This window comes from Myotis myotis, unplaced genomic scaffold (genome assembly GCF_014108235.1).
Source record: "Myotis myotis isolate mMyoMyo1 unplaced genomic scaffold, mMyoMyo1.p scaffold_m19_p_14, whole genome shotgun sequence".
NCBI classification, from domain to species: Eukaryota; Metazoa; Chordata; class Mammalia; order Chiroptera; family Vespertilionidae; genus Myotis; species Myotis myotis.
Window position 1 is genome coordinate 39630299 of NW_023416318.1, and position 20984 is coordinate 39651282.

Sequence of the window (20984 nt, forward strand, 5' to 3'; positions counted from 1 at the left end):
TAAGTGGATCATTCACAGAAAAATCGCCACAGCTCCTGCATGGCTTGGAAGAAAAAGCCTTCCTGTCATCAAAACATTTTCAGATGAATGATATGGTTCATCTCAACGTGAGGGGACTTGGAAGATTACTGGGTTTGCAACCCTTCATTTTAAGAACCAGAACACTGAGGCCGAGAGAGGGGAAGTGACTTGCCTCAAGGTTATGCAACCAGTTCGTGGCAGAGCTGGCAACACAACAGAGCCCAGTGTAGGAACAATCTCTGGATTCTGAGTTTGAAGCTCCGTCCATCACGTCTTGCCTCCCACTGTGGCAATTGTTATACAAGGTCAGTCCGAGAGGGTGAACGGAACTAACCAAACAGTGAGCCCAGCAAGTGCACTGGAGTTTGTTCATGACAAAGATGGGAGTCAGAGAGCACACTCCTTGATTTATCGCTTATTGACTTGCAGTTTAAATCAAGTACCCCCATCTGGTCTTGAAACAAGGCCTCGTCATCAAGTATCATCATACTTGAAACTGAAATACCCGCGGTATTGCTGTGCTGAAGATGAGATTTTCCTAGGAGACCCATGGAAGAAAGGCCCATCGGGCAATAAGGGTGTAGAAGCCGCAGGAGGTCCCAGGACCAAGTTAGCACTGATGTTCTCTGGATCTCTTCATGATAAGGAAATGATCCATCACTTTAGCCCAGGGCCCTCTTGACCAACTGGAATTGGTTACACATTTAGTGCCAGAACCTTAGGAAAATAGAGCCAAAGAAAAGGGGCTTACATTGGAAGGGAGTAGGGTTCTTGCTTCAGGAAAAATGCCGCCCTCATGCTCCTTACTGAAAGGAACGGAAGCCGACGGGAGACAGTAAGTCCCAGCCAAGAAGCGGGACTGAACAATGTTAGACCAGCTGAATCGCTGCCCAGAGGAATGTTTAAATGGCATGGCTGCTGGCCCAAGAGAGATTAAGGCCTCTCTCCTAGCAGAGGAGGAGAAGCCAGGATTAAATGGAAGATGAGTGCGAGGTCTAAAGAAGAAAATAAAATTTAGCCAATAGGAAATTAAAAACTGGATTTGGAGAGGGTCCAGACAATACAATAGGATATGGAAAGAGCCTTTAAAAAACAGTGCGCTGAGGTCTGGCAACATTGGGCGGGCTGAAGAATACGGGCCTTGTGTGTTATGGAAAACAACTCCATTCTGGGAAATGGGGGCGGACCAGGAGGCAGAAAAAGTCGCTGTCCCTGTGCAGAGTTTGACTGCCATGCTGCTGCCTGACAGAGAAGGTGGGAAACCCTGGGGACCTCAATGGTCACAAGTATGTTTTGAAAGCTAGAAACCTAAGATAAGCAACAGAAATGACAGAGGTAAGAAAGTTACTTCAGGTCCAACTTTCTAGTATATAAATTCTAGGAATCAAGGCTGCCCAGTGAGTAATCCTTTTTTTTTTTTTTCTTTAATTCAGCCTTGAAATTCACTACTTTTCAAAGTTTACTTAAATTACCCTGTAACAACCACCAGGAGCAGCCTCCCACTTGGTTTCTAGAAACAGCTAGAGGTTCTAGAGAAACGAAACCAAAACGTTGCTTTGATTTAATTAACATCATGTGGACAATGTATATTCGCCATTCATAAAACCCTAATGAAAACCACCCTAAAATCACAAGCAACATCCTAGTCATCGTATCCAAAACCATGAGACAGCCTTGATGACCTCCTTGTACCCAATCATCACGCTCTTCGAATTTTATCTCTTGGTTCCATCTCCAATCTCTCCCCTCCCCACCATCCTTATTCAGGGCCTCACCATCTCTCACCAGAATTCCTACAATGGCCTTTCACCTGGGTCTAGCGCTTCCAGCCACTCATTGCCACTCCAATGCCATTCTCCATAGTGAGAGAATGATTTGCTATTTGAAACACTCAACCAAATAATTCCCCCTTAGACTTCTGCAGGTTTTCTCCATGGATAATAGTATAAAACCCTTGCCACATGCCCTGTGGAGCTCATCCACACGTAGTATCTCAAGGTACTTGCTTTTCTAGGGGGACCCTCTGTCCCTGGGATCGAAGGGGCTATATGTTCCTGGGTTTCCTCTTAATCCTTAATCTCTTTGACTTGACCGCTAGATTTTGAAGTTTCACGGTGTCTAGTCCTAGGCCCTCGTTTCTTCTCATTATATGATGTCTCTTAGCGGCCTCACTCATTCTAATAACTCCCACTGCCGTCTACAGCTGACCACTCCCAGTTGTATCTCCAAACCTAAACTTCTCGTCCAAGCACTAAATCTAACTTGACGCAATTGCCTACCTGACGTACCCACATGAGTATTTCATAGACAACTGTACTGAAATATGTTCAAATCATACTCTTGATCTTTGAAAAAGTTTACTTTGCTTGAAAGGATAAAGCTTATATAAGAGAAGTGCTGCTAATTATTATTAATAGCATTCACATATTTTAAGTTAGTAAACCATAGCAATTCTCAACATTTGTAACTGCAATTGAAACCAAGCAACCAACAAAATCAAAATTTCCCAAGACAAAAAAACCCACAAAACTTAAATTCTTTTTAATCTAGCCAAGGATTTTTTTATTTTTTTTGCATACAAAGCTATATTTGTTTAGTTTAAAAAACTCTGGACCCACAGCCCAAAAGTACAATCTTCCGAACATTAAAAGATTCTGTTGAATAAAAAATAAACACACTTTGGGCCAAATCCCTCCCTCAACACCAACGGTAAATTTCCAGTTATAAATGTTTTCTATCTGAAGATTGACTTTTCTACTGTATACAGATAAGTACTTCATAGATTCTCACTTTTTATTATGTGAAAGTAGATCTTGGGCCAATGTGTTTCAGGTCCCAAACTTATCTTTTGGTACATTTTATTTCCCTTTCATACACTGTTCTCTTTTTCTTCTTCCCATTGGTAAGAAGTATATATATTAGACTAAAATATTATGGGACTCTGAGTAGCAATCCTGATCATGATTCCCTCTCGATCCATTGTAAGCCATTCAAACACTCTGAGTGCAGAATAAAATCAAGCTATTTTCTGTTTTGTTTTGTTTGTAAATAAAAATAGCAATACTGGTGAAAATAAGAGACCATATGTAACTCAATACATTTTTCCTTAAAATTTAATTACATTTCTGTGTGACCCACTGCAAGCCAAGGGAATTATATTGAATACTCTGTTCCAAACATGCTATTTTTTGTTTTGTAAAAGGTGATGGGGAGATATTAAGGAATAAAATTTTTAATAATTTTCTTGAAATCATAACAGCACTGCCATGTATACAAAATGGACTGAAATCTAATGTTCTAGGATGTGTATAGGGTTTAGGAATTGTGACTATTTAAACAGATAATGGAGAAGGGAAGATGTTGAATGTTTGAAGGGGAGGTCATATTTGTTGTTAAGCATTGATGATGAGACACAAGGTCTGGATTGATGCAGCTCCCCAGGTCCTCGCTGGCTCTCTCCCTGAAGTCACCTGAACCCCCGACAGTGGGTTCCCGGTACCTTCCTCATCCACATGCCTTTCCTACATTTAAAAGTAAACACGGCTGGTCAATGCTCCTTTATGTGAGGATAAAATTCTAAAATTGGGTTTTTAAGTTTTGTAATTTTTTTGAAACCCCCAAAATGTCCTAAGAATTTTTCAAGTATTTAAATCAAGTCTTCAGTTCTCATTTCCAATAGGCCTTTGAAGACAAGGAAGGGGGTAAGTGTACAGACGAAGATCCTCTCTCATCCGAAATAAGGCCAAGGATGAAAGTCCTCAGGAACAAAATCATTTTAGATGAACTGCTTTCAAAAAATTCCAAGATGAGTATTTTGGCTTTTACATTTTCAACCGTCTTAACAAGCTCAGGCAGTGAAAGATCAAGAAAACGGGGCAAGTGCTGGGTCAGTTTTGCTCAGTGAGGGGGCTCAGAAAGCTCGGGTCCTGGCGCTGGGAAGGGCATCTGTGTCCTTCGACAGGTTAGCCCTGGGCTGGAGAGTCTCTTCCCACTGGGAGAACAAGGACAGGGGGCGGAGCCTGGAGGCCCTGTGTGAGGAGGACATCGCCTGTGGCAGATGTTTGTTCAATTACAATAAAACCTCGATATTTTCGGGTAAAATCGGAATCTGAGTATCTGTGACACCTAAAGGAAAAATTCCAAATTAAGTTGAAAAGTAGCATATTTTTAAAAAATATATTTTATTGATTTTTTACAGGGAGGAAGGGAGAGGGGTAGAGAGTTAGAAACATACATAAAACAGCTGCCTCCTGCACACCCCCTACTGGGGATGTGCCCGAAACCAAGGTACATGCCCTTGACCGGAATTGAACCTGGGACCCTTCAGTCCTCAGGCTGATGCTCTATCCACTGAACCAAACCGGTTAGGGCAAAAGTAGCATATTTTTAATGAGAAGCAAGATACTTTTTCTTTTCACAAAAGCCAAACCTGTAAACACAAGAAGCCATCTATGCTTCTTTTGAGAAAAAGAGAATCCAAGTGGATTTCTGAATTTAAAAAGCCATTTTCTTCCTATTTCTTCCCAGTAGGGATCGACAGAATACTACATGAAAACGGAAAACGTGAATGAAAGGATTTGAATTTGCTACAGAAAAGAAACATTGCTAAAAATCTAAAGAAATGAGAAGAAAACTTTAAAAAAGAATTTCTACTCTTGAAAGTTAAAAAAAATCTTAATGGACTATCACAAAAAGAAGACTATTTGAATAAATTCTCCAGTATAAATAAATTCTATGCCATTCAGAAAAAGTTCTTTAGATACTCATGGAAAATATCCTGAACTTCACTGCATAGTTCTCCGACCATAATTACTCCTGGCAAAAAAACCCAGTATGTGTGAAATATACATGTGTGTGTTTACACTGTAGAAGTTTTTTAAATGCACTACTATTTGTCTGAGATTTATTTATAGTTACTTGGACCATCTTTGCATTAATGTAATAGTTTTATATTTTTACACCCGCGATCTGCTTAAAAATAAACACCTTTGTCTAACTTCAGAGCCAGGCAGCACACTTTCTCTTTTCATATAGTCTTTCTTACACTGGGAGGTGCTGCCAATGAGGACTGGGAGAAAGCCCTAGGCATGGGCCAAACATATCAAACCCCAGATTCATCTTTTTGACACTCAGGCCCCAGAGGCAATATCAAATCAGCCAAAAAATCCCCATTTTGTTCACTATTCTAATTTTTCTTTTTCCGTATTCAAATAAGAGTCCAAGAAAGATCGGCTTTGAAACCACAGGAAACGGTGTACCTCTAGAAATAACTCCCATGCTTAAATGCAAACAAGCATAAGCCTTAGCCATCAGTTTATTGGCAACAGATACATAAAACATTTTAAAACTTGAAATACTGAGGGGGTGAATGGGGACAGTAAGTCATCTGAAACTTTTGGGGAAAACAAAGGGTAAGAATTAAAGCCAATTATGTATAAACAAGTCACTATATTGTATTCTGATTGACTTTAGATACAGTTTGAGTTTAAAAGTAGCTAATACACTGCAGGTGGGAATGCAGACTGGTACAACCTCTATGGAAAACAGCATGGAGTTTCCTCAAAAAATTAAATATGGAACTGCCATTTGACCCAGTGATCCCACTTCTAGGAATCCCACTTGTATCCCAAGAAACCCGAAACACCAATCAGAAAGAATGTATGCACCCCTGTGTTTATAGCAGCACAATTTACAATAGCTAAGATCTGGAAACAGCCCAAGTGCCCATCAGTAGATGAGTGGATAAAAAAGCTGTGATACATTTACACAATAGAATACTATGAAGCTATAAAAAAGAAGGCTCTCTTACCCTTTGAGACAGCATGGAGGGACCTGGAGAGTATTATGCCAAGTGAAATAAGCCAGTCAGAGAAAGACAAATATCACATGATCTCACTTATATGTGGAATGAAAAGGAGACTAACAAACAAAATAGATCCAGAGACATGGAAGCATGCAACAGACTGACAATTCTCAGAGGGAAGGAGGGGAGAGATTAACCAAAGAATTTATATGCATGTATGCATAACCCATGGACACAGCCAATAGTGTGGTGAAGGCCTGGGGAGGGGGCAGAAATAAGGAGTATTCAGATGATGAGGTAAAACATTTTAAAATATATTTTTATTGATTTCAGAGAGGAACAGAGATGGAGAGATAGAAACATCAGTGATGAGAGAGAATCATTGATCAGCTGCCTCGTGCATGCCCCCTACTGGGGACCGAGCCCACAATGCTGGCATGTGCCCTGACCAGAACTGAACTGTGACCTCTTATTTAATTGGTTGATGCTCAACCACTGAGCAACACTGGCTGAGCAAGAACTCCATTATTATTATTGCTACAGCTTTTAATAAAGTCATGAAATCAGATATATATGAAGTATCTGCAGTCCACTCACACTGGGAATCCAAGAAAACCGTATAATATTCTATCAGTTAGATGCTTAGCAAGTAACTAATTTGGGAATCAACATATTAAGCATTATATATAAAAGCACTACTTACAACCTTCCATGACCTATCAAGTATTCAGGCTGTTGATGACATCAAAAGACTCACCCTAACAGATGCCGGAAGCTGGTTCCCCCGGACCTGAGCTGGGTGGCAGAGGAAAGTGGGAGGGGTGGCTTGCCTAGTCGCAGACTGCACTTTCTGGGAGTCTCATGTCTGTTTTTTGGCTGCAGGAAAGTGTTTACTTCTCCTCCTATGAACAGCTGATTTTTTCATAGCTCTGGGGTTCTAGGTCAGCAGTGATAAAATGTTTAGGAAGAGCTCTTGAATTTCTTTGCTACTATTACGCACTTTTTTTTTATACAAATGTTGCTATACGGAAGATAATCATGCAATGCATGGGAAATATGTATTCCTGGTCCAAAAGCAGCTTATTCCAGCAAAATTTCCTCAGCTCTCTCCCTAATGACTTAAACATCCATTTTCACTCACTTCTGCAGAAGCGCGTGCACAGGAGGAATGAGTATGAAGAACAGTAGCCTTTCTAGTGGGAAGCCACTTCCCTTCCTTACCTGGAATGGTGCACGACCACTGTTCTTGTTACACATGGGAGAGAAAGAATCCGATAGTTAACCTAAATTCCCTTTCTTCAGAAAAGTCAGAAATACTCAGGCCGTATTCTCTTACTAGAGTTTTCAGTTTCCAACCCCCAAACTACTAAAAACCGTAAAAATCCTGGGGCCAAGCAGCCAGATGTAATATAGTACTGTGTCAGGTACTTCGATGTCCCTACTTGGCTAAATCGTTTCCAAAACTGTTTTCTCTTTGCTGACAGATCTAGAGTTCCATCTCCGTGCCCCAGAGCCGCCAACTGCCCTGGAGCGCGGTCAGCAAAGGTTTTATAGTTTTGCACGGTTTGCAGAAAATGTACCTGAAAGTCTGAAAACAAAACCACGCTCACTCCCAATTTGTTTTCGTTTCTTTGATTTTTGCAAAAGGTGCCTTTACTGCCTTTTCTGGCTCCCGATGAACACAAAAGTGGCCTGAGAGTTTGAACCCAACTTCTTTCAGTCTCTCTGTTATCACTGTTCTCAGGAGGCATCGCAAAGCCAGCCATCCTGGCCACCTGCGTTCGGTATGTTTTCCCTTTCAAGTGAATGAGTGAACAAGTGGTGTACAGCAGGCACCTAGAAAGGTTTGGGGATTCAAGGCTCCATGGCTGTTTAACAACAGGACCTGGACCTTGGTGTACTTGGGGTTCCGATTCGGGCTGGACATTTTCAGTCCCCTCCCAATCCTGTAGTGCTCTGTTTGTGAATCAATGTTCGAATGGCTTAGAAAGTGGGAGCAGAAGCTTCTGATCCCACCGTCTGTCTGGGGCATAAAAGTGAGCAACAAACAACCACATCAGGGCAGGAAAATATAGGAATAGAAAACAGAATTAAAATGAAAGGTGGTGTCTTTTCTTTTCTGATGAAAAATAGGTAATTCCAGAAATGCCTGACTTTTAAAAACGGACTATTTTTAAGAGCAGTTTTAGGTTCCCAGTAAAATTTCACAGAACGTTCCCATACTCCCCCGGGTCCCCCAACACGCACCCTTCCCCAGCCTTCCTCACTATCAACACTGGGGAAGCAGAGTGGTACCTTTCTTACAAATGACGAACCAACAGTGACACATCACTGTCACCCAGAGTCCATAGCTGACATTAGGGTTTGCTCTTGCTGTCCTGCTCTGATTTTTTTATTCCCTGTTCGGAAAACAGAATTCCTGTTGGCAATAGGAAAAAGCCCAGGGCAGAGAACCGCAGGCCTTCTTGTCTGTTAAGGCTGCTGTCACTTGGCCAGCGGACAAGTGGTTTGAAAGAGGAAGGCTTCCTTTGGTCCTCAGACACAAAACGTCAACCTTTCTTTTATAAACCCACCGAGAACAGTGACTGGCAGAAAGTATACACTTAAGAAATATTTGCCAAATGAATGAAGGACTGAAGAGGCTCTCTAAAAGGCAGGGCTTTAGGGGGTGATGTTGGTCTTCGTTTGTGGGCCTAATTAGCCAAGACTACCAGGTTCTGAAAGCCACTCTTGCTCCCTCTGCGTTGTAAGGCTTGTCGAGGTCCTTGCGGGACCAGTGTGGCCACGCTGTTGTGTGAACAGGCTGGAAGCATGCTGAGGTCTAGAGGTGTCTGGTGTACCCAACTCCAGCTCTCACTCAGCCTGGACACCCCACTGAGAGAGCAGCGGGCAAAGAGACCAGAGAAGGGAGTGATGCAAAGTCAGCCTCCAGCAGGCATCTCTCCAGGGCGTCAGGGGACAGACGAGGTGGCACTTAGAAATCCGACTGTGCGTTTCCTTAGTCGCCTCCCACTCACACACATTCTGCTGACGATGAAGAAACCAAACCCCGAGTCACCTTATAAATGGGATGACAGATACTTTGCATATGCATTAAAATTCCACAGTAGCCCTAACTAGTTTGGCTCAGTGGATAGAGCGTCGGCCTGCGGACTGAAGGGTCCCAGGTTCGATTCCGGTCAAGGGCATGTACCTTGGTTGCGGGCACATCCCCAGTGGGGAGTGTACAGGAGGCAGCTGATCGATGTTTCTCACTCATCGATGTTTCTAACTCTCTACCCCTCTCCCTTTCTCTCTGTAAAAAATCAATAAAGTATGTTTTTAAAAAAATTCCACAGTAAAAAAGTGAGAAAAAGTAAGAGGGCAAAAGAATTATGACGTTTTAAACAAAAGGGTTGACTCACAGGGATATAAAAGTGAAAGAAGTCCAAGTTTCCTTCGCTTTCTACACAAGATCACAGCTCTGGCCGGAGGACACAGAGGAGTGGAGGAGCAAGGGAGCCACCCTTACTAGTACGAGAAGAAGGGGAAGCACAGAGAGGAGGCAGCAATCAGAGCGTCCGGGTCCCGGTCCCATGGGCGGGACTTGAGAAATAAAACCTTGGCATTAATTCCCAGAGTAGAACTATGCTGGATTACTTAAATAGAAAAACACAATTTTCTCCAGGTACTATTTATGTATTTATCCCCAATTCCCCGCCTGGAATGTAGGCTCCATGTGGGCAAGAACTGGGTGGGTTTTGCCCTCAGAACAGTAACAGTGAGGGGCAAGGACAGGCACTCTGTGTATATTCTCGGAGTGAATGAATACATGAATGAAATAGCTGCTCATTCACCATACTTCCCACTCCACTCCGGCTGACCTGCAAATAACAATGCTGTTCTCTGTCATGTAGGAGGAGCAAGGTGCTGCTCCTTCCTCCGCAGGCAGGTGCTCCCAGAGGCCACCAACAGCAGGGGAGGGAGGCAGCCAGTGGTGCTGTTTTTATTTCTATGGAACCTGCTACTTGACACTTGAGATGGTTCATGCTGACAGAGGCAGCTTCTTCGCTGTGTTCCCTAACTGTGACCAGATGCAGACAACTCTCCAAGCCACGGGCAACGAGGGAAGGGCCCTCCTTCCCTAGCGGGGCGGGATCCACTCAGTCCTGCCTAGAGCAGGTGTGCCAGCCCCAGCACCAATGCGGCTTCAGCGGCTTTACCAGAAGTTCAGAGGCTGGGGAGCGGCATGAGTAAGAGTGTCAAACGCGTTCTCAATGTGAATTCAAGCACAATACAGATCTTCACTTAACATCGTCAATATGTTCCACAACTTGCAGCGAAGCAACACACAATGAAACCAATTTTACTATCGGCTGATTGAGACCATAAACAAGAGTTAAGCCCCTCTGGCATCTCATCAAGGTTATAGCAAAACGACGTTGAACAGAATGACGTCATTCAAGGACCTAAGCTCCCCAGGGAATTCCCGATCACATGGCCTGGCTTCCACCTAGGCCACGGCCAGGGGCAGTCAGGACACACTGCTACTGCCACGAGTTTCAGTCCAACAGAAGGACACGTGGGCCGGTTTAATATATAGGATGAAGCCCAAACGAAACGAAAGCCTTGCCGGGCTTATTCTAGAAAGAGAATAACACGTCTAATAATTAGAAGAGTTCTAGTAACACTGCCCGATAGCAGCACAATATTGTGAATGACCGATTTTATTACTTGTAAAATTGTCCAGGTTCTGGAGTTAAAAGAATGAACCAAGTGTCAGAGAGAGTATACTAAGGTACAATAATTTAAAAAACACTAGACATTTTCCAAAAACTCATTTTGAAGTTCAAGTCTTTGCCAAGCAAATGCATAACAAAAATTAGAACTGCAGCCCGGCTGGTGTGGCTCAGTTGTTGAGCACTGACCTATGAACCAGGAGGTCAGGGCATATGCCTGGGTTGGGGATTGATCCCCAGGGCAGAATATGCAGAAGGCAGCCCATCAATGATGCTCTCTCATTAATGTTTCTATCTCTCTCTTTCTTCCTCTCTGAAACCAATAAAAATGTATTTGAAAAAATTAGAACGAAAGTGACTATAAAACTCATGAATTGCAAAAATCAGTATTAAAAAAAAAGACAGAGACTTAAAGAAAAATGACTAAGTCCAAGAGAAAAAATAAATGGGAACATATTTACGTTGGTATATGCTTCCGGAATGAAAGCGTTGACAAGTGAGCACTTGAGCGTCTTACATTTTTTTGAACATAGTTTTTTCATGGCACAACTATTGGCAGGTCTAACTTGCACTCTTTTCCAGTGAAGGGAGCCCTGTCCAGCCAGGACTTAGAGCTCACTGAGGAAGCCACCCTGCCTCTTTCTGGAAAGACGCAGGGAAAGGTGCGTTCCGCAATCCGGTCTCACCAGTGGTTCAGATGCCGCCGTCTCTCCAGAAGAACGGACGCGTTCCTGCGGCATGTTTCCGAAGTCTCAGAGCTCTCGGTATAAAATTAACCTAAACCTCGAACCACGAAAACATGGCGCCCTCGTAAATCTCTCATGGCCACCTTTTGATGATGTTTTCGCTCCACTTCCCAACTTTTGATCACTTCCAAAGCCCTCAAAATCTGCTTGCTCAAACCGTACCCTGCACTATCTCTTTTTTTCACTTGAGGCCAAATCTGGCATCAGTGTTCTGTCTGCTCAGCAGGAGAGCAATTTCAACAATCTCCTGCTTTTTATAAGATCAGTGTATTCCTCCCAACATAATAATTAGTTTCAGATGAACCTGGTCGCTGTTCCTAGGACCCTTCCACTGTGGTGTGAGCAAGGAGAGCAGAGACTTCCCGCTGCACTACTTTTTCCAGCAAAGAATGTGGGTTCTCTCATAGCCCCAGGACAGAACTTTCCCATTTTACTTCCTTACAACATAGCTGGGTTTTCCTAACCGACATTCTCAAAGAGGTAGATTGAAATGATGATTATGGGAATCTGCTCATTTTTCTTTTGAAAAGGTTCCGATGAATTATTCCTCCATTTATCAAACTATAATGTCATCAAGGACATAAATCTTATGACTCTAACCAGGGCTGTATCCCTACAAACACACAGAGGTTGCAAACAGGAAGCCAACAGTGTTATCTTAACTGAATTAGCGTGCAGGGGATAATAAATACTGACAGGTAAAAAAAATATACTGGCCTAGAGCTAAGGCTATTTAGAGAAATAACTCTGGAAAGTCTCTGCTGGCAGTGGTGCAGAGAAATCAAGCAAGACATTATTTTTATAAACAGAATGATGGAGATGATCTATATGGAGCATAATCAAAACAGGCCCCGTGTCAAGTTACACCCCGGAGTTGCCAGTTTTCCTTTAGGTCTCCCACGTGCACCTAAATCATCGCCTCCCGTGCATTTTGACTCATTAATTCAGTACCAGCAGTGAAGTCATCCGTGAGTATTTTCCCCATCGTAACCTTAGGTTATCCTACTTGTAAATCCCAGCAGCCCTGAGCGATGATTTCTGGGAGGAGTCGCCCTGATGCCTGGAGGTCTTCAGTTGGGACTATCTCTTAGTGTCTTGGAGTCTTTGCCTGTTTCATAGAAAGCAGCGTCCTCGCTGCTTTATCACGCGGTTAACAGGATTCCTCATGTTTATCTTACCTTCACACGTACGGCCATCTGCAGAGATTGTGAAGCCCTGTTCGCAGACACAGTGGAAAGAGCCATCTGTGTTCAGACACTCTCCATGGGGGCCACAGAGTCCAGGCTGCTCACACTCATTAATGTCTGGAATTGAAAAGAAAGTTCCAAACACTTGAAAAAAATCTGTTTTTTTTCCCTATAATACCTTACAGTAGAGAAATCCATTACAAAATGGTTGGACACTTATTATGTGGCACAATCACGCCATTTGTACAAATACCAGACCACAAGACAAAGTGGAAATGTCATGAAACTATTTAAGTTGAGTCATATGAAATAGCCAATGTTCCACCATTTCCGACCTACCAAAAAAAAAAGCAATTTCGTAGGTTCAACCCAAAGCTAGCTTCATTTTAGACTTGAGGAACAGTCTCCTAGAATCAACAGCTCCTCTGTGAAATATTCTTCGTTGGTGAGAAAGCTGTGTGCCCCTCCACCCACTCCCACTGCCGTGCATACAGCTAACTCTCTTGTAGCCTTGTAACATCCATGCATACCAATCCCTAGGACAGTGATGGCGAACCTTTCGAGCTCGGCGTGTCAGCATTTTGAAAAACCCTAACTGAACTCTGGTGCCGTGTCACATATAGAAATTTTTTGATATTTGCAACCATAGTAAAACAAAGAGGTGTATTTTTGATATTTATTTTATATATTTAAATGCCATTTAACAAAGAAAAATCAACCAAGAAAATGAGTTCGCGTGCCATCACTGCCCTAGGATGTGAACTTCATAAGGGCAAGGCTGATTTATTGCATTTGGTTCAGAAACGGCGCTTCACCAATGTCTGCTGACAATATAAATAAAATAGGCTCCAATCATTATTTCATTGAAAACGGACAAAAGAAAGAAAATACAAGAAAAAGAAGGAGGCTTAGACCAGGGAGTTCCTATTATTTGCACAGCTTTGTGATGATGAAACGGGTGAATGAGGGTCAATTGCTTAGTGCAGTGCCTAACACACAACTAACGGTCAAAGAGTGGTAGCTGCTACTGTGAGGATGTGTAAGCAAATCATGCCATAGTTAAGCTTGTGTTGACCACCTTACACTCCGCCTGTCCCAATGACAAGTGCTACTGCTCCCTGTAGCCAGAGCCATGACGCACTCCTGAACCGCGATAAAGCATGAAGAGTTTGACGTAAGTATGATGTTCTTTCAAGCCAGTTCTAATTGCACTGGTTAAGTTGACAACATAAGGAATCCCAGAGAGTGGTTCATGTTCATGTTGGTACTAACACAGAAAACTGCCTATTTGCACTGTGTTTTATTTTTTTAATTTATCTTTATTGTTGAAAGTATTACAGATGTCCCCTTTATTTTGTTTCCCTCTATTGACCCCCTCTACCCTGCACCCACTCCTCCCAGCCATTTACCACACTATTGTCTGTGTCCATGGAAGATGCATATATGCATAAAATAAATTCCCTGGTTAAGGTTCATCTCTCCCCACACACCCTCACCCCCTCACCTACTCATGTCCCTCACTACACTGACTGCTCCTTAATGAGACTACATATTTTAACAGAGTCCCCAGCTTCTAATAGAGCACACTAGTAGTATATGATGAATGTCTGTCCACTACAACATTTTGGTCATGTTCATGCTCTACCAACTGAACAGCAACTGGCTAGTTCACTTAATTAAGGGGCGGGGATCACAAAAACTTTCACAGGTCCTTGGCACCATCCAGGCAGTAGTCCTACTAAGGGCATTCTCCTGCCTTCCTAAAGTGCCCTAGACCATCCTTTGTCTCTTACTAACAAGGTCCTCGGTACTTCCTCGTAGGAGTCCATCTTTAATTCAATGAAAAATATTTACTGAATGCTGCCTATGAGAAGGTTAAATAGGATAGAGCGCTTGACATGATGAAGCTCACAATATAACAGGGGAGGCAAGAACACGCATGAATAACTGCAAAGCACGAGACCTTCCTAGTGACCTCTAGAGCATGCTTAGCCACCAGCCCTGCTGTTCCCTTTCTCAAGAAAGTCATCCCTCTCCCTGTATCCAGGATCTGTTAATCCTAAACAATTTGTCCTACCATCTGCCATATAATTCAGACTAGTTGGCCTATCCATTGCTAAATAAAAGTAAAAATCCAAGCAGCAATGACTCATTTTCTTAATAACCCTCCCATTCTTGTTACTGTCACTGATTTTAAGACATTTGAAGGGAGAGGACTGAATCATTTCCTACTTAACTATTTCTCAATTTTTCACACTGAAAAACTCTTCACCTCTGTTATAGAAGTCTCTGATAGCTTCTATGTTTGCTCTCTAACTACTGATAACATCTCAGACTGGCAGTCTTTTTTGAACTCTGATCTTCTCTTTGCCTTAAGCTCCATTCTTTCTTTCCAACCTGCTGCCTAGAGTCATCTCTACCTGGGCAAAAAGGTAACAAAAAGTTCCACTGGTCTAGAGATCAAGCCCAAGGTCACGCCCTGGCGGTTGAGACCACCCCCTTATTTCATCCAGTGCCTCAATGTGACTTTTTAAAAGCTGCCTGCTTTGCAACTTCTCAGAGGGAATAATGTGCATAAAGTTCGTGCTTCAAGAGAAGTAAATGATTAACAAATAATTGTATAAAAAGTTTGATGACAGGAACTGAAAATGGATTCCCAGACTTTTTTTTCTAGGAAACCACTAAGAAAGAACAACACGACTATCTGGAACTCGAGAAACATATGCATTCAATTTGGGTTGTACTTATTGAGCCATTTCTAAGCTATGCTGCTAGTAACTCAGCTGAAAGCCAGGCTATATTTGTGTTTCTTTCACGGGTCTGAGATTCCACAGAAATTCGCCATTTGGCGTGTGTAAGTCAAAACGTGAAACTGAAGTGTGTTCTGAATCTCAAATGTATGCTGCCACATTCCTTAAAGAGTCGATTAATATGGAATTTCCATGCTGCCTGTATACCATCATTAATTTCGCTGCGGAAGAGAATCTTAAATACACTTCCACTTGAAAGTGACTTATTGACACAGAACTTTCTTCGCATTATTAGGGAAGGTTTAAAGTTTATGCCTAATACACATTGTTATTACATTTTCAGCATTAAAACAAACTGAAATCTCCACCAATCTACAGAATGGTGACATGACCATGGGATTAGATAGAAACAGGCTACTAACTTCAAGCAGAGTGGAAGACCACAAAGTTGCCTCCAAAAACATAGCAAAAAGAGATAATTCAAAACAAAGTGAGTGTGCACGCCTCTGATCATAAATAGCCTCTGATAGGAGACAGCGGGTGACAGAGCAGATTCGTAGATGATATTGCTTAAAAGATATTAAAACCAGCTTCAGGAATACTTTTCATTCATTTGGATTTCAGTTTTTTTAAGCAGACATGTTAATTCATTCTGGAAAACAGGAATCACCAAGGTGACAGAGAATGAAGTCAACTTAATGAACTTCAATTCATTTTATTAAAATCATGATGGCAAGTATCTGATATTAAATGAGGTATACAGCAGTGTATTTAAGTCTTGGGATCAGTAAGGCAATTAATTGTAAAGGATCTTGAGGCAAAGGCCCATGTCTTTGGTATCTCAGTGACATACAGCTGGGTGTGTGATACGGATATAGGGTATACTATTATTCCAGTACCACATCTTAATGATTAGACCATCTTCCCTTTCAAGAATACTATAATTTGCCCTGGCCCAGGTGGCTCAGAGGTTAGAGTGTCAGCCTGTGCAATGCAGGGTGGCAGGTTCGAATCCCGTGCCTCAGTTACAAGTTTGATCCCAACCCTGGTTGGGACGTGTATGTGAGGCAACCAACCAATGTGTCTCTCTTACATTGATGTTTCTTTCTCTCTCTCTTTCTCTTTCTCTCTCCCTCTCTCTTACTCTCTAAGGATCAATGGAAAAAATATCCTTGGTGAGGATTAAAAAAAAAGAATACTGTAATTTGGGATATGTGAGAAGAGATATAGTTTATGACCATCCAGATGAAAGAAGTCATACATGTTCAGTAGCAGTGCATAGAGAATAACTTCAACAATCCTTTTTTATTTATTTTTTTTAATATATTTTATTGATTTTTTACAGAGAGGAAGGGAGAGAGATAGAGAGTTAGAAACATCGATGAGAGAGAAACATCGATCAGCTGCCTCCTGCACATCCCCCACTGGGGAAGTGCCCGCAACCCAGGCACATGCCCTTGACCGGACTCGAACCCGGGACCCTTCAGTCCGCAGGCCGACGCTCTATCCGCTGAGCCAAACCGGCTTTGGCAACAATCCTTTTTTAAATGTTACTTGAAGATACAAAACACAGTTCCATAATGGCAGAAGAACAATAAGAAAAAATAGTATTTCCAAAAATAAATATGCATAAAGATAAATATAAATGTGAGTTTTTAATGGGAAAAATAGGCATGGAAATGCTATTGATACAGTAAGCAGTTATACAAGACAGGATCACAGTACAAAAGAGGCCAGTTATAGAAGGTCACCAGGGTGGACAGCCTCAGGTACCTAGAAATGAACATACTGGGAAAACAAAGCATTGTAGAGTGGGACCTTGCCCCCAGGATGACCCTTCCTCCGCTAGCATATCACTGGTCATGAGGTTCACACCATCCCTTGACCTTTCCCTCACCAGCATGTTGCAAGTCATGTGGTAGACCCCCTTAAAGGAGGAGCAGGGGCCAAAAAATAGCCTCCTATGACTCCCATTCAAGCCCTTGCACAACCACTCCCCTAAGCATTAAGCCCTCAGGACAATGAGGACCAGCATCAAATAATTTTAGGAACAAAGCCTCAGGTCTGGTGACCACAGACACAGAGTTTTGGTCAAAGTAGAGATAACATCTAGGGCTCAGTTGTGTTTCAGCTCCAGGCCCAGAAAGGCAGCAAGGCCAGGCAGGGTGATGCCATGGCTGCCATCAGGACCAGCTGTGATGACTAATGACCCTCTGGCCTGGCGCTGACCAATCAGTGAAGACCACAACCCTGAGAGGACACCCAGCTGATGAATATTTTATTGAGATCCTCCCCTGAGACCTGTAAAAACCCTTAACATGAAGGACCCAGTGCGTGCTCTCTCTGGAGCACACCCGTACCTTTCCCCTTCCTTCCCCCAGGAATGTTTTTCTTTGCCTTTCTTTCTCCTAAGCTCCCAGGACTCTTCTTTTACCTCTGTTCTTGTTTCCTGAGTCCATGCCACCCAACTGGCTCACTTCTTCTAACCCTGTGAATTTCTAAATACATTTTTGCTTGTATTTGAGTTCCTTGGCTCTTAATTCTTTTCTTAGCTGAACTCAAGGACCAAGGTCTAACATCTGGTGTCGTTTGCCATTAATACTAGGACTAACAAGTACAGAAGAACTTGTGGGACAGCCAGGTAAAGCTAAAGATGTTAGGGCACAGGATCTAAACTATCTAATTTTTCATCCCAGCATCAATCATGCCCCAATGCATTACACAGGGAAAAACAACTGAATCTCACATCTTCCTTTCTGCTATAAATACAATAATAATTGGTATGGCGGCAGAGCAGATAGTAATGAGAGAAGATATTGGGTTCAAAGCTCTACCACTTATTCGCACACTAATTCACTTCTCTGAGCCTTAGTTATTTATGCACAAAATGAATGTAAGAAAACCTACCTCAAATTTTGTAAGAATTAAATGAGGAACCTACAATACTCAGCATATAGTAGATATTAAATTAAGCTGTTGTAGTAATTAGTGCTGTGTTCTTATTAATCCATTGTACTGTTGTTTAGAAGATTACATATGATAGCACTTTGACAAATAATATAAAATCCTGTCCTTCGTAATTTTGATCAAATTATATTTTAAAGACATAGTTTTATTGATTTCAGAGGAAGGGAGAAGGAGAGAGAGATAGAAACATCAATGATGAGAATCATTGACTGGCTGCCTTCTGCACACCCCCTACTGAGGATCAAGCTCAAAATTTGGGCATGAGCCTTGACAGGGAATCAAACTAGAGACCTCTTGGTTCATGGATCTATGCTCAACCACTGAGCCATACCATCTAGACTTGATCACATTATTAATGAGATTTTTTTTAGGAAGAGAAAAAGCTGGATACTGGATAAAAACAGAGCTAAGGAAAAAGATAAATATTAGCTATGTGACAAAGTGAAATATGCCCACGAAGGATATAGAAAAACTAGAAAGATCATTTAGAATCAAGTTCCAAGATTGACCCATGAAAAAAACAACAGATTGCAGGTGATCTCAGTTGCTGACAGCATGCAAAGCGAGGACACAGTTCTAAAACATAGGAGTTTCAGTTAATAACAAGGTGCCATGCAAAAGAGGACTTCCTACTCGATGCCAACCCAAGAAAGATATTTTAATAATACAAACTGGCGAAGCCCATTTACATATAAAGCAAGTGGTACAACCCCAGATCACCATCAGGAAGCATTGAGAATGGAAGGACTGTGTAAATTATGAGAAAGAGGAGGAGAGAAGTACCTTGGCATCCTTTATTGTCATTTAGCTGGAAGCCATCTGGACAAGTACAATCGTAGGACCCTTTGGTGTTAATGCACTCTCCTCCCTGGCAAACGCTATTGTCTTCCAAGCATTCGTTGATATCTATAAATCAATTTAAGAATTTTAAAGATTAAATAAATTATATCTTAAGCAAGTAGGTATTTTCCCTTACATTTACACACAAAAATCATGTACATGTATATTTTTTACATCACTCATAACACATGATTTGAAATGAGTGACAAGCTTTTTAAGAGTTTTTTAAAAATGAAACATTTTTAAAGCATTTTAACTTTGAATAATATATAATCTGAAGTTTTAACATCAAATGAAATTAATTGGAAGAAGAAAAGTCAAAATTCTGTAACAAAGAGTAATTTACTTGGCTATTTTCTTGGTGATGACAGAGAATAAAAAACATTCTTTAAATATATACTGTTAAGAATATCTTGAGCATCTATTTATACATGATGCTGCATTATGCATTATAGGAAAAATTTTAAAGTATTTGGCATGGTCCCTGCCCCTAATGAGAAATGATTGTTCAACAAAATTTGCAGTAATAAACACATGAAACATTAAATTGTCTTAGAAGTCCAAAACAATTTAACATAAAAAATGTCAAAAAATATAATTATTTATCAAAAGAACAGTAACAACTTCAGGTGTCACATGAATTTAGAGAAGAGATGTAAAGGTCAAAAGTGGGCTCCCTGTAACAAAAGGAATGTCCGTGGAGTCTGGTCAGCAGGCTGGGCAGGGGGAGGGGAAAGCAGAGGGACTTTTGGCAGAAAGGGACTCAGTAAGATCAAAGCGGAAGTCACTGACTCAGCAGCTGTCACAAGCAGGTTGGAGGCTGCCTGGATTTGTGAATATATGTATGTTTATAGCATATGTGCAACTAAACATGGTTTACATGCCCAATAATGAGTTTTTGACTGTAAGCATATGAGACAACTAAGGACCCCCTCATAGCATGATCACTGGCAGGACTTTCCAGAGGTCTGTTTAGTACCACACTCACTCCCAGTCTGAACTCATTATCCCTAACACACGCCATGAGCCCCTCTTCTCTTGTCTAGGATAGAGGATTTAAATGATTAGCAGCGAAGAAAGCTAAGGGACCAAACCGTATTTGTTTTCTCAGGATTTGGCATATTATGGCATTTCTTGCAAATAACTATGATCGCTGCTAAAATATAGGAGAAGCTCCAGGAGGAAGTGAATATGGAGCCTGTTGGAGTCTAGTTCTCACTGTCTGGTTCAAAACATGGAGGCGCCAAATTGTTTTCTTCCTAGAACCCAATCAACCAATTAACTGGCTTCTGACCAGTCATGGGGGAAATAAAAGAGAAATAAGCACCTTACCCTAGTATAATGTCATTTTATCAAAGTAAAAACAAGTTATATTATGAGGTTCACCCAGATTTAAAGTGTTTCTGAATACTGATCCTAAAACATAAAACATGACTGATGTGACTTTGTCACCAATTAAGTGGGTTAGTTATCACTTTTTCTTTAGTGTGTTTTTCCAACTTCACTGAAGTATAATTACATACAGTAGATACATCTAATTTTAAGAGTCCATTTCAATGAGTTTTGACAAATCTAGACACATTCTTGTGACCACTCTCATAACCATTAAGGTGTAGGCATTTTACCTACACATCGTTTACTGTTATCTCCCTCACTAGATGTAAGCTCCATGAGGGCAGGAATTTTTGTCTTTTTGGTTCATTGCTCTATGTTCTGTGCTTACAATAAATATCTGTTGAACAAATGTATAAAATAAATGATTCTGACAAGGAAAGAAATCATTTCTTCCCACAGTTTTTTGATTTGGTCCATAAAGACCAAGCATTCGTTGGGTCAAACTAGAGATAACATCTAGGACTCAGTTGTGTTTCAGCTCCAGGACCAGAAGAGCAGCAAGGCCAGGCTACACCATGGCTGCCATCAGGGCCAGCTGTGATGACTAATGACCCTCT

At 41.6% G+C, this 20984-nt stretch overlaps 1 protein-coding gene across 16 annotated transcripts in view; it reads right to left on the reverse strand.

The window, feature by feature from the left end:
• LTBP1 (latent transforming growth factor beta binding protein 1) overlaps window positions 1–20984 on the reverse strand; it is a 344018-nt gene that overhangs the window by 53657 nt on the left and 269377 nt on the right. For 15 of the 16 annotated variants that reach the window (XM_036334896.1, XM_036334900.1, XM_036334892.1 and 12 more), the window contains 2 exons: window positions 18976–19098; window positions 12467–12592 (listed from right to left, as the gene is read on the reverse strand). In XM_036334896.1, the coding sequence (XP_036190789.1) occupies window positions 12467–12592; window positions 18976–19098 (249 nt within the window). The remainder of the gene's footprint in view (window positions 1–12466; window positions 12593–18975; window positions 19099–20984) is intronic. The other variant, XM_036334902.1, reaches the window with a different exon arrangement.